The following is a 14,209-nucleotide window of genomic DNA, read 5'->3' as shown; positions in this document are numbered from 1 at the left end:
ACAAACAATTAGGGGCAATTTTAACCCTTGTTAAATAATGGTGGGATTGGACAGAGCATTCTCCAGTCAGAGCACAACACAGACATAGTGCAAAGGAATGACAGAAGAAGAGTTGCACGTCAGTAGGTAACTTCTGGCGTGTCTTTTATGAATTTGGCTGAACGGGTTAACAGCCAGCTAAGATAGCCACACATCGCTTTAACTACAGCTTGCATACTTGCTTCAATAGTGAACTTTTCACTATTGTTTTACAATACCCCCAAAAAGAATTTAAAGAAATGAATGAAAAAAGCAATTAAGAAATTAAGAAAGTGAGAGAAAGAATGCAACAAAGACATATTATAGTAACATTTAGGCATTTGCCAAACTGTAGATTTAAAAGTCTTAAATTTGTCTTCAGTGTAGACTGACGTTTAAGGAACCGACCACTAACAACTGACTGGAAGCACAAAGGTGAACATACATTCACAAAGCTCTTGTTTCTGTCTTACTGTCCTCCACAAACATTTCACACAAACTTGGCAACACACTCATATCCCTCTCTGCCACACACATCCTGAACATACACAGGCCCTCTCAAGCTGAATCCCTCAGAGAGCCCTAAAACCTTAAGGAAGATTTAATGAATTTTCAAAGTAAATGGATGAGCAAAAAAGGGGCTATTATCTTTATGCTGAATGGCAACAGTTGTATGTTCCCACGGAGAGAGCATCCCTGGTGGTATTCAGAGAAACATTAAAACATTGATGTACAGAATAAGGGAGAACGAGAGAGCGATAGACCAAGGAAACATTCACAAGCTGTCTGCATCCTTACAGAGGGAGAGCAGCCATATGGTCAATCATTTGCTCAAAGACTTCCAGAGACAATAATATTGAACATGTCAATATGTCTAAGACACAGTACCTAATACAGTGCACCAGCCAAAAATGAAACTCATGACTTTCACTACTCATCTAAACACCAGCCATTAAACTGTAACATAAACTGTAACATTTTTTGCTCAACTCGACTCAAATCAAATCGTCTTTTTTGTTTTGCTATCAGACAAAGGTTGTGGAAATACCTGGTCTATCTGTGTATCACCTCTGTCCAGCTTCTAAGTGAGCTGAGATCAAACCTACCATTGATGTAAAAACACTGCAGACTACAAACTGTTCAGAGAGAAGCATCACTACCAGCAAGGCTACAATCATCCAACTATCCATACGTTAGCTGTAACAGCTTATCCTGTTCAGGGTGATGGGGGGCTGGAGCCTACCCCCTAGACAGGTCGTCAGTCTATCTCAGGACCAACACAGAGAGACATACACATACTGGCAACCATTCACAGTGACAATTACACCTATGGGAAATTCAGAGTCGGCAATTAATGTAACATGCATGACTTTGGACCGTGGAAGGAAGCCGGAGTGCCCTGAGGAAACCCATGCAAGCACGGACAGATGGAAATCCAGCAGTCAGCCAGCAGATTACAACCAAAAACCTTCTAGCTTTAAAACGGTCCACAGTCCCTTTATTGTCTCATCTAAACTCTGAAAAAGCATTTACCAAAACTCTTCTGGTTGTTTCTTTTCTGCTTTTTCTGCCTGGTTGTTTCCTTTGTCTTGCTGCCTTCACCCTCTTAGGAAAATATGTCTTCTTTCTGTAAAAAGCAGCCAACTATCTAAAGTGAAGAAAAGCATTCCCTCAATACTTCCCAATGTTCCTGTGTGTTGCGTTGGTGGTGACATCACTGCAGCTTCATGCAGGATCAGTAGGATGACATGGTGCTATATTTGCTGCGGCAAATAAAGCGAGTATAGTTGAGAGGTTCCATGAAGTAAAAAAGGGCTAATATCCTCTTTGTAGAGTCATACTTTTACACAGACTATGTGGGGCAAAATCCACAGTAGACAAAAATACAAATCTCTCTGCCGACAGTTGCCTAACAAACGTCACCTTTGGTGACAAAAAGAAAAACTATTTTCTTTATTGCAATAGTGTTAACCAAAGACTAGAGTTGGTTTTAGATGTTACATCAGTATTTCTCCTCTAACATCAGTTGGTCAGAACAGAAAGAGCAGAGGGAGGCAGTTAACTGCTGCCCACGCCATACCCTTGACTTTAATAAAAACAGCACACAAAAACACTCCACACACTTCATCAGGGGAGAGTCTGCCACTTCTATAACTGCAGCAGCACAGCATAATGGGAGACTTGACTGATGTAAACATGTCCACAACAGTCAGCAAACAAAAGATGTAGAGGACACCTGTGGACCTCACCACCTACACACAGAATACGGGTAGCGAGGTACAAAATCCTTCACACAGGGATGGCTGACACCAAGCAAAATTACTGAATATCTATTTTTATACACATCTTTAACGCACAAACCTTTTTCTGCAAAAAAGTAAATTTAGTGTCACAATTAAATGGTGGCAATGTAGCAATAATGATGTTGGTGTTAACTTTTTTGCATCTCTGGGAAGCCGATATGCTTCAGCCAATGAAAACTCAGAGACTATCATTATTTCTGATCTGTAGCTACACTTTTTGGTTACACTGTTGGACTGTAATAGTATTTGACAAGTTGGGAAAATTCTGTGTAGCACTATGTCTGGCAAACACTGTCTCAAATTAAAAAACGATTTTACGAAAGAAAGCTTCGTATTACGAAAGAAGTATTTTCTGTTTATTTTAGATTCTAGATTTTTTGAAAGAATCTATTCCAGCTGTTGTGGCATAACAATGATGTCAGTGAAGATGGGCTGGAGTTTGTCATTGCCAAAGTGATGCTCATTGACTCACACTCATTCGTATACAAATTATTCCATCTAAATATAAAATTATGAAAAAACTATTTATTTTATGATTGTCAAACATAATGGTATGTATTGTTGAAAGATGCTGTTGATACTGACACTGATTCATCTTCGATTTTTCTTATGTGAAAATATGTACATGTTGCAGCTCTGTCTGTGCATGTTGAGTTGAAGGGTGTGAAATCATCATCATCGTCTACGTGCGTGTACTTGCATGGGCAACAAAGTAGCTATTTCTGTGGTGATTTGTAGGACTCATCTAACCTTTGGCCTTTCTGTTGAGGTTAAAAGTCTCTGTGAATGAAAAAGGCTCAGATCTGCAGGAGTGCTGATCAGGCAGAATGTGGGCTGCCTAGAAAATGGTAGATATGTTAATGTGTACATTACACAACTGCAGACATATAATCTAAGTTTTTTGAGGGAGATCACATATTAACCTACAGTATGAGCATTTTAATTACTGTATGAATGTAATATAGCTGAGTGGGCCAAAACATGGCCACTATCGAGGATAATCCCCTTCTCAAAGGACCAGTCGTTAACAAACACACAGTAGTTGACTTGTAGTTGAATTTATTCCTAGATGATGGGGTCAGATGATGGTAAATCAGGGGTCTCCACCCGTTTTTCCCCAGAGCTACTTTTACAAACTAAAAATGGCCAAGAGCCACTCATGTTTTTTAACATTTATTTTTATAAACTTATTTCACCCCAAACAAACTGATAAGCTGTTTTTCTGAACCTTTACAAAATGCTGGTGTCAACAACTCACATTTTGCATTAAACCATCAGAAAAAATTTTTGCATTTAGTCTGTCTGTATGCATTTCAATCTATTGTATTCTCTTACTGGTATGTTACTGCTTGTCTCCTTCTGAATCTGTACACGTGGCTCCTTTATTCAGTCGCCTCGTCTCCCCAACCCAAACGCCTGAACAGGCGTTTGACAGGACCTCTTTTCTGCAGTGAGCAACAGCCTTTTACTTTTTGTTGTGATTCATCCGTGTGAGCATGTGCGGTTGAGCACAGGGCAGAGCAAGACACAGAGAGAGAGTCTAGAGGCACTGTGTGTCCTGTGACCTGGATATAATACGGACACTGAGAAATCTAGTTTTAGGAGCTGCTAATGGAAATTACACAAATGTGAGAACATATAGCACAGTTTATGCACATAGGCATACGAAAGCATTCGTGCTGACATACGCACCCCGCATAGGTCTTGCAGTTCCTAATTATCTACTCCTGCTAACAGTGAAATAGATCCGTGTATTACTTCGATTACAAAAACAGTGGAACAGCTTGTAGTTTCATGTTGAAGTTAATCCATAACTTCAGATAAAATCAAAAGCAGCCTATTTCTGCCTGACAGCATCCAACAGTAAGTCAGACAACGGTATTGCTACACTTCAACAGTGAGGTTGTTCTACAGTATAGACACCTCCGCTTGTAACGAAAGCAGTGTTGGACAGTGTGAGTAAAACTAACAACATCTACGGCCCATACAGAAATTAAATTACCTGCACTTACTAAAAAGCAAATTGAGAGAAGCATCAGTTTTCCAACATGGAGAGCCTTCCAGATGAGTACTCAATAGCTATGTACTAGTGACTCTTGGATCACAAGGATAAACCATCGCTTTATGTATGCAAGTACATGTGTGTATGACATGTGTCAGCAGTGATTCCTGTGGAGAAGATGGTGCTGAGGCAGAAGCAGGGCTGTCAATTTAAAAGTTGTTGTACCTTCCAATGTTCATCAATTCTTTATTAAAAATAATCGAGTCTTCTTTGCAGGGTTTCTGTGGCTACCCCTAGGAACATGATGAGCATATGATTAAGGTAAATGGCCCATTGCGGAGGTATTTTAGCCACTGGATCAGAGCAGAAACATGCTAAAACTATTAAGTATCCCATTTGACCTTCGAATGCTTTATCAGCTTCCGAGTAGGCCTGCAGGCTGTGGCAGTGAAGAAGTCCCCACACCAAAGTGGTGAAGTCAGATGGATGGTACTATGCCTTTAAATATAATCAACTAGTCATTGTAAAAGTGCTACTACAGTAAGTAGTAAATTAGTTAAAGCAATGATATAACCAAATCAGGGGTTTCGTGCTTGTGCTCACCTGTTCTTAAATGACCCCCTAACTCTCTTTATTTATTCCTTTTGCTCCCTTCTGCTCATTGTTGCACTGATTCTAAACAATTACTCTCATGTTACAGCTTTTTTCCTCCTGTCTTCCTATTTTAAACACTTAAAACAACATTGTTTTTGCTAGGAGGAGGAGTGACATGAACTGGCAGGACTTTTATGTGAAAAGGCGCTATAAATAACCAGTTGAAAGGATGTAGGAGAAGCGATGGAGAAGGAGTAGAGAGAAAGAAAGAAAGAGAGGAATGGAGAGGGAGTACTGCTGAATCCAAAGCAGGCGAGCAGACAGGAGGCATTTGATAATATGTCTGAACAAAACCAAAAGCAGTACTCATCGCTGAAACACGACCTCTTAAACCCTGTGCCTTTACTAAAAAGAATCAATGCACATCAGAATTGCTATGACTTTACGCACTGGCTTTTGGAAGTACTGCTTAATTTCTCCACACACTCAAAGAAAGCTACTGGTCAAACCACCTACACCATTTGGGATCTATGTGTCCTGCTGTGGTGGTAGAGAGGTCTGGTTTTACAATAAGGATTAATATCAGAAAACACCCAAAGAAGGACCTTTAACCTTCAGAACCCCTGTCCTTCTCACTGGCCTACTTTCATCTTTTTATTGCTTCTCTCTCCTTTTTCAACTTTATGCTGATGTGATTTTAAATGTCATACCAGGGTCAGATTGTACTGAGGAGAACCATCCATCTAGGCATCCACGGTCACGCTCAAGAACATTTAGACGGAGGAACAGGAAAAGAACAAACAAATAAAGCTTGTGTGATTAAAGCTTGTGGGACAGAGGTCATTTTAAGATGAGGGCGCCCACAAAGAGTTAAGCCTGATGGGACTTGGTGATTGTATAGAGCCCATACCAGAGAATGCACAGAGAATTACAAAGTGCCCCCATTTTAGTATTTACTTGATTCTAAAATAAAAATTAACTAAACATGTATTTATAACTATTAGTATGTGTGAATATATTTTGATGCATTTACCCAACAATATCTCTCTAAAAAATGCCACACGCGCACACACACACAGAGACACACACAGAACAATCAATATGAATACACAATCAGAGCCCTGACCCCTTCAGCTATCTTATCTACATCTCTTGGGCCAGATAATCCACATAGGTCCTTCAACACACACACACACGCACACACAAACACACACTAGTTCTGGTGCCCATGGTGCATATGTCGTAGCACATGATGTATTAACTTTTGAAGGGCTGGTTTATCAGTCTTCATGTCCGTAAACTGAAGAACACACTTAGCATTGGTATCCTCTCTCCCACTCTGCGCCTGAGTAATCTTTATTTTACTGTAATATTATACAGTAGAATCTTAGTTCTCAGTGTGAATCATCTTACAGTAAAACTGTACAACCACAGTCAAAGACATTTTTGCATCATGTCATTTTTGTTAGCATGTCAACACTCAAATTTATTAATTTCTATTTCATTCCTCAGTTACAAGAACATCCTTAAATTAGGTTTGTCTTATTTATTAATGCAATGATTTAATTTATCAAAAAACCTCATTACTTTGAATATATTGCTATTTTATCAGTGTGACCATTATCTTTAAGGAATTCATTCTATCTACCTAATCTAAACCAAACACAGCAGATAACCTAAATCATTTTTTTGTCTACAGTATCTGCATTAAAATTGTATTTAATTTTTATAAATTCAAAATACAGTACATTTCATTACCCTTGTTTTAATGTTTGCTCCCAGATCATTCTGGCAGTCAGTTTTAGTTGAGCCTGAAAACTGTAAACTAAAACTCAGTTTGTTTGACATTTTGTCCCAGCATGGAAACGTGTTGCAAAATACAGTAACTTCAATTTTAATATTTTTCAAAGCTAAACAAATTTGCAGAAGCCAATAATGCATCATAAGTTATTAGATGCCAATCACTTCTATTCCAGGTTCTGTTGGAAGACTATAGTTAGAAATCTCATCTCATCAACACCTAAAATGTTACATAACAAATTTCAATGTGCATTATAAACAGAGAGACGGCTTATGAGAATTGAGAGGATATGGATTTGCATAAACTGTAAAATTCTTGACATGTCATCAGTTCTTTGAATCTACATACAGCATATAGCTGTGTGGTACATATGTGGACACAGCCTCTGCAGCGATGGCTCATGAACTAATAGGGTACAGAGTTCTAAAGTATTTGACAGGATTCCAATGGATCCTCTGCCAAATAAGGATTAGTTTATTTTAGTAATAGCTCATTCATTTACTAGACATTTTCCCGATACTGTGTGTTTGAGAAACATATTTTATCTTGTGTGTATTAACATGATTAGCACAATAACGTCTATAATAATAAATAATGTCTTCCATAGGTAGTTCATCTTTAATAGTTTTTCTTAAGAACACGACACCAACAAACATGTTCCCATTTGAAAACTGCTGACACAAAATATTAAGTGAAGCTAATGCAAGAGTTTCCCCTACCTGCCAGTGGTGTTACGGAGGATCACCAGGGCATCAGGGAAGCCATCCAGGTTGTAGTCCCCCAGGTGCAGAGCCAGGGGCTGGTCGGGTTTTCCTGGCACAAAGCCCCAAACCGTATCCCTCTGCTGGAAATCTGACAGCACTGGAATCCACTACAACAACATTCCAAAAAAATAAAACCAAATCAGAAATAATCAATGCTGGGCAAGAATATTAGTGTATTTAGAGGACAGGAGAGCTATAAAATGCAAAAACTAAAAAATGACAACATATGATAATTACAAAAATTTGCAAAAAGTAATTTGATTTTAGCATTAAGGTCTTATGAGAATAAACAACACAACAAACATTTCTGAGGCAAAATTAAACACATCAAAAATATTCACATCAAACGTGATGCCACTATGCTGGTACATGTCAAATAAGGCAATGGTGACTTGGTGCTGATACTGCTTAAGGGGAAAAATGTGAGCATCCTACACTGTGAAGAAGAAGAGAACATAGAGATTTCATGCTGTGGTGTGGGGATTGCAGCAGTGGGGATTGTGATCGCATTTCAACTTAGTTTGTCTGTGGGACAATTTCAGGAGTCGCTGGCTGTGCTTATACCACACAGAGGAGCAGAGGAGAAATTTCAGCGAGCTGATCGACATAAAACTGTGCCTGGGCTATGTGTCTCAGGTAAAATACAGCCTGATCTCTCTCTTTGATAAATTAATCTGTAGGTTTATACTGTACAGGTGCACCAGTGCAGATATGGGAACATTGGTGCAACTTGACAGAGTCTGTGTGATACTTTAACGCAGGGATAATCTGTTGCTCCACAAACATAGTTTTGCAAATTTAAAATATGCACACCTGGTTCACTTGTAAGCAGGTCTACCTTAAACCATGTTGAAAGTATTTGTGTGACCTTGCAGCAAGCTGCATCGTGACTGGTCAGAGGAAACAGAAAAAGTTTTTAAAAAATCCACTTTGGTTAGACAAACTCTAAGGTCCCTTTGCTGCACAGTTGTTGATGTGAAATGGCCTAATTATACGTTATTGACAATGTCCTCCAGATAATATAATTAGAAATTAATGATTGATTGAACTTTGTTGATGAATGTCTGGTGGTTAGACTAGATCTCACTGCTGTTTACAATAACTTTTAAAAGTGCCTATTTTTGTATAGTATATAACATGATAGAATTTTAAATGACGTGACACACACAAAAAAAAGAAATTTCAAAGCAATAACAAATGCTCATCTATGGTTAAATGCTTTCCCAAAACAATAGAAAGCCACTAAAATGTCCTAAAACACTGTATGAATGACCTTATTGGAATAATATTAAGAAACCAGTTAACTTTGACATATCTGATTACCAATTATCATAAATAATCATTAAGTTTAATACTAAAGTACACCCTACATTTTAATATCAGGTCTTTAGGCTGTTACAGTACACAATGAAACAGTCAAACTAAAGAGTACAAGTAGAGAAGTGTATATATAGTAATAAACAATCCACTGGAGACGGCTCTTTAAAAACCTTACAGCAACCATTAGCACCTCTCACTTAATGTGAGCACTGTTTCACTCAGACACTGTGCTGTTCTAAGCCTTGACACTCCATTTCTCTCATAACATCCTTCGTCTTCACGATGTCTTCCTATGATTGCACTAGATGCTGGTGACTGGGGCAGAGAAAAAAAAAGGAGCTATTACTTTTGGTTTTTGGAGAGAAATGGTTATTGTAGCTGCCAATGCAATCCCTGTGAATTGATTTTAATAGAGTTTCAATCAGTGACAACATGCTGGTCTCCTTTCATTAGTGCTATTACAATGAGCTGTTAGTCAAGGCCTCCTGTGAATTACATATAATACAAGAGAGGAAAGTGTTCCAAGGAGTGAGAGAACATTATCATCTCTAATTCCCACCTCAATGCCATCATGACTGGCAATTCATGAGTTGCATAAATCACAATGCAGCAGACAGCGTGTGTTCAGTACATGAAATGTTTGTGATTGATGTTCACCGATTAACTACTCCTTTTAACACACACTTTGTTCTATAAAGCTCTACAGTTGGCAATAATTTTGGATCACTGAAAGGTGTAATACAGCGAATCGGTAGTTTTTTGCATTTCAAAAAAATAACACATTACCAATTGTGAGTGTTATTGAGATTATCTGTGTTAAAGACAATTTCTCCAAGCTACCCACAGAAACATTTACTGCAAGAACACGATGCAACAACACGAGGAGTTGCGTGTTGAAACTGCACCCCTTTAGTGCCAAGCAGCAAATGGCACCTGCCTTCTCATGCAATGGCACCAAAATGGAGGTTGAAACACTTTTTTTTTTTTTTGCTGAACAATTACAAACAACTGATTACAAACATTGTGGTTTGGTTGGGTTAGGTGCTAAGTGACATTTCTTAGGTTAGGGTTAGAGTTAGTTACAATAACAGCACAAAGTTGTTTCAGACTGGACCTCATCTACATTCTTCTGTGTGAAAGTCCTTTGCTTTGTGGATTCAAACACCAAGCCCGACCACGTCACTAGAAGAGTTTGTAATTCCCTAATGCCAACAGAAGCTGCCCAGCTGTAGTATATTTCTCTTGTTCATTTTCTGCTGCTGGGACAGATGATAAAGAGTTTTTTTTTTTGACATTCTTGTTATGGAGAGAACGTTCTGGTCAATTGAGGGAATTCTTAGGGTGCCCTTACATTCCAGACTCAAAATTGGCAATGACACGTTTATGGCTGTATGTTATCTAAATCATGCTGACTGTGGCTAGCATCATTACTATTAACTTCAAAATATCACTAACAACAAAATACAAATGAAGCTGGAGTAAACTCTCACCTTAATATCATTTTATCAGTTTGACAGATATAAAATGCACGCTGAGACAAAATGACCAGATCATATGATATATGTGGTGTGTGTGTGTGTGGATCTTAGAGAGGCGCGTGGCCAGATGCTGGCAGTTTAAACTATTCATGAATGTTAAACAGGGAGAGCAGGTGCAGGGGAGAGTCACCAGAGAGATACTCAGCATAACTGCCACTAATAGCTCTTAACACGACCAGCATGTCTGAGAAAGACAACCACAGCCTATTACCAATTAGGTTAAAATTTATCACACACAGCCATAATACAACTGATGTAAATTAGCTCCAAACCAGCTGGGCACACTTTGTGAACACAGGTATTGATGTAGAGGTAGCACACTGTGGCCTGGGGGACAGGGGGGATGTTGTGAAGGTCATGATAATGATGTGATGGCCTAGGTTTCTCTCTTTCAAGTACTGGGTGTTCACAATCTTATTGGGAGCTCATGGGTTGAAATACACATTTCTTACACCTAATTTTTCCCGCCTAATTTCAGAATGGGAAACTCAGACCTTTTCAATTTAAGAACACTGATAATGGTATGATATGTGATGATATTTATCAGGATATTATGAATTCTGTCTCAGGTGGAAACTAAGTGCTTTAACTCAGGTACAGAAGTACAATTTTGAGGTACAGTTTCAATACTGTACTTTCCAGCTTATGTTACTTTTACTTTACTACAGTTCAGAGGGAAAATGTTTTACTTTTACTCCATTACATGAATTTGACTGCTTTAGTAATTAGTTTGAAACTGTGTGCGTTGTAGTCAACTCTGTTTTTTTGGGCATTATTATAACTGACTGACTTGACTCTTTTTATCTTTTGTCTTTGCGTGGTAGACCTTTTTTCATACTTTTATCATCCATAAAGCAATTTGAATGCATTAATCTGTACCAAAGATACTATATAAATATCGTTTTGATTGATTGATTAAATTTGCAGATGTTTTGCAGATTTTATTAAAAATATCAATAAATCATGATGAAATATTATGAATTAACCAGCTATTAGTACATAAAGTCGCTAAAATCAGCTCCACTTGTACCAGCTTCTTTTTTCCCCTCATCAAATTGCTATGACACAGATCTTTATAATTTTGTACTTACTATAAATTGAGTTATTTTTTTTACTGTGTTCATTTATATAATGAAATAAAATAAACATAAAAACACCATTATTAGTACTTTTCTTTTTCAAACAACTTAAAAAAAAATTATATAAAATAAAAATAGTGCCCTAAACCACCAGTCACAATGTTCTTTTGTGCTACCTTTTAAGCTGATTATACTACTAACTAAAATTTTGCTCAATTACACAAGTAGCAAGAAATTAACCATAATTAGAGACAATGGGTTCCATCAATGATTTATAAAATAATTAATACATTTATTGATATTATATCATATTTGAAGAGGTAGTACCTTGAAAATCAATTATATTTATTCGAATGCCAAACTTCATTGGACATGGAGGGTGGTGGACTGACTCAGTACACAGTGGGCGGAAGTGAGTTGAGGATGTGCAATTAGGCTCTTCTACGTACAGATGGTGTCATAAAAGAGGAGTGATAAACCAAAACCCAGGTTGAACTTTTTTCTCAGAATAAGAATAAACTTGGAGGTTTAATGCCATAGTCAAATTCTCATTAAGTGATTCTGCATGATGTTCCAATGCAGTTTGAGAGGCTAAATTCCTCCTACATGAGCATAAAACTATTGGCTATGATTGCTGCCATCCAGAGTGCTGGGAATGACCACTGTGCTGCAGATGGCAGTGAAAGGTGGGGGGAAAGGGAGAGAGAGAGAGAGAGAGAGAGAGAGGGGGAGGGAGAGAGAGTGAGAGAGAGAGGGAAGGAGAGAGAGAGAGGGGAGAGAGAGAGAGAGTGAGAGAGGGGGGGAGAGAGAGAGGAGAGAGTGACAGAGGTGGGGAGAGAGGGAGAGCGAGAGGAAAAGAGAGAGAGAGGAGAGAGAGAGCGAAACTGAGAGAGAGAGAGAGGGAGAGAGAGAGGGGGGGAGAGAGAGAGAGAGAGAGGGAAGGAGAGAGAGAGGGGAGAGAGAGAGAGTGAGAGAGAGGGGAGAGAGAGAGGGGGAGAGAGAGAGAGAGAGGGAAGGAGAGAGAGAGAGGGGAGAGAGAGAGAGGAGAGAGAGGGGAGAGAGAGAGAGAAGGAAGGAGAGAGAGAGAGAGACGGGAGAGAGAGAGAGTGAGAGAGGGGGAGAGAGAGGGGAGAGAGAGAGAGAGTGAGAGAGGGGGGAGAGAGAGAGAGAGAGAGGGGGAGGGAGGGAGAGCGAGAGAGATAGGGAAGAAGAGAGAGAGGGGAGAGAGAATGAGAGCGAGACTGAGAGAGAGAGAGAGAGAGAGAGAGAGAGAGAGAGAGAGAGAGAGAGAGAGAGAGAGAGACGATGAAACACAATGCTAGACATGGATGCACATAATAGTCTGCTGTTCCAGACAAAAACATTCCCATTTGGACACATTTACAGGAGTGAAACAATCATTCTTTCTTTAAAAATGACTGATAGCTCATGGCCTAAAGACACAGTACTTTAATTCTAGTTGCATGTAGCTTTACTTTCTACGCATTATGATAAAAACTATTTAAATCCTACACCATTTCAAACCAGAGTTAAATGTTATGGTTTAAAATGGCTCTTTTAGAATAACTTAAACTTTTAAGCATAACCTCAGTCACTTTCTAATTTCATTGTATTGTCCACAATCACCATACAGATACTTAAGCCAACATTGATTGTTCTCTACTCCTATCTGGTTAATTATCAGTCTAAAGCCTGTGTTTGTTGATGCCAAAAACCTCAGTTATTGTCCAAAAAGTATTAAAATTACATCAGCCAAACACACAGCTCCACTGGACGACATAATCCTTCATTTCAAAAACGAAGACCATTGTACAAATGATATCCACACATAGAGTCTCTCTAACTAAATCTTAAATGTCAAACATGCGCAGTTCACCGGCCGCAAAATCACAGTTATCCTATAAGTATAAAAGTTTACGAGTCATTCTAACGGGGCAGGATTTCCAAAAAGTAGGTAGCATAAATCTGTCTTTTTAGGCCGAAGCCCTTTGGCTGCCATGATGTTCTCTCTCAGGAAATCGTGAGGCCTTTGTTGGCTACTGGCCTTATCAGTAGACCACTTTGTTGGTGTTGGCCCTGAGGCAATCAGTATACTGTCTGTCGCATTCTTTTTTTTAATAATGATTAGAAGGGGGAGAGAGGAGGAGTACACAGAATACCAACTACATCTGGTCAACCCAGTAAAACTGCAGACATTTACAGACACACACGCACGCACAGAGTGTTTGAATATCAGGTAAAAGAAATGCATCGGTAGGCTCTGCGATGGCATGACCGTAATTGCAGTGAATTAAATTAATGTTATCTAAAGACAGCAAGAGAGAGGAGATGGGTTTCCACGCATCTACGTCAAAAATATGATATAGTTACTCAAGCAGGCTTTTTTAAGGTGAATCTTGACATATTAGTAACTAATTCAATCTTAAGCGATGCATTACTCACTGGAATCTACACATTATAAGGATTCCTAGCAACAATGCTCGGTTGTGTCTCCCAGCAATTACCTAATGACACTGATATGTGATGAACACATTGTGTTAACATATGGCAGAACAAAGGCAGATGATAAACGACTTAATTGTGGCACATTAGGAGACAATATAATAAAGCACTACAGCAAAAGTGGAAGTCATAAGATCAGCTTCTTTTCAATCGAGCAGGGGGAATAAACAGAGATGTACAATAACACTTACACTGGTTTGTCTTTATTGCTCAGCAATGCTGTGTGGGGAATTTGGGGGAAATCACATGGGTCTCAGTAAGAATATTAAAGGTTTCTAATCTAATCAA

The 14,209-nt window shown here is 38.8% G+C and overlaps 1 protein-coding gene across 2 annotated transcripts in view; it reads right to left on the bottom strand.

Moving 5' to 3' along the window:
• itfg1 (integrin alpha FG-GAP repeat containing 1) overlaps positions 1–14,209 on the bottom strand; it is a 123,720-nt gene that overhangs the window by 58,875 nt on the left and 50,636 nt on the right. For both annotated transcript variants that reach the window (XM_067495018.1, XM_067495017.1), the window contains exon 10: positions 7,438–7,589. In XM_067495018.1, coding sequence (XP_067351119.1) covers positions 7,438–7,589 — 152 coding nt within the window. The remainder of the gene's footprint in view (positions 1–7,437; positions 7,590–14,209) is intronic.

The sequence above is a fragment of the Channa argus genome, chromosome 2 (genome assembly GCF_033026475.1).
Source record: "Channa argus isolate prfri chromosome 2, Channa argus male v1.0, whole genome shotgun sequence".
In the NCBI taxonomy this organism is placed as follows: Eukaryota; Metazoa; Chordata; class Actinopteri; order Anabantiformes; family Channidae; genus Channa; species Channa argus.
Note: the sequence above shows the minus strand (reverse complement) of the source record. Positions and strands in the feature narration are given on the sequence as shown.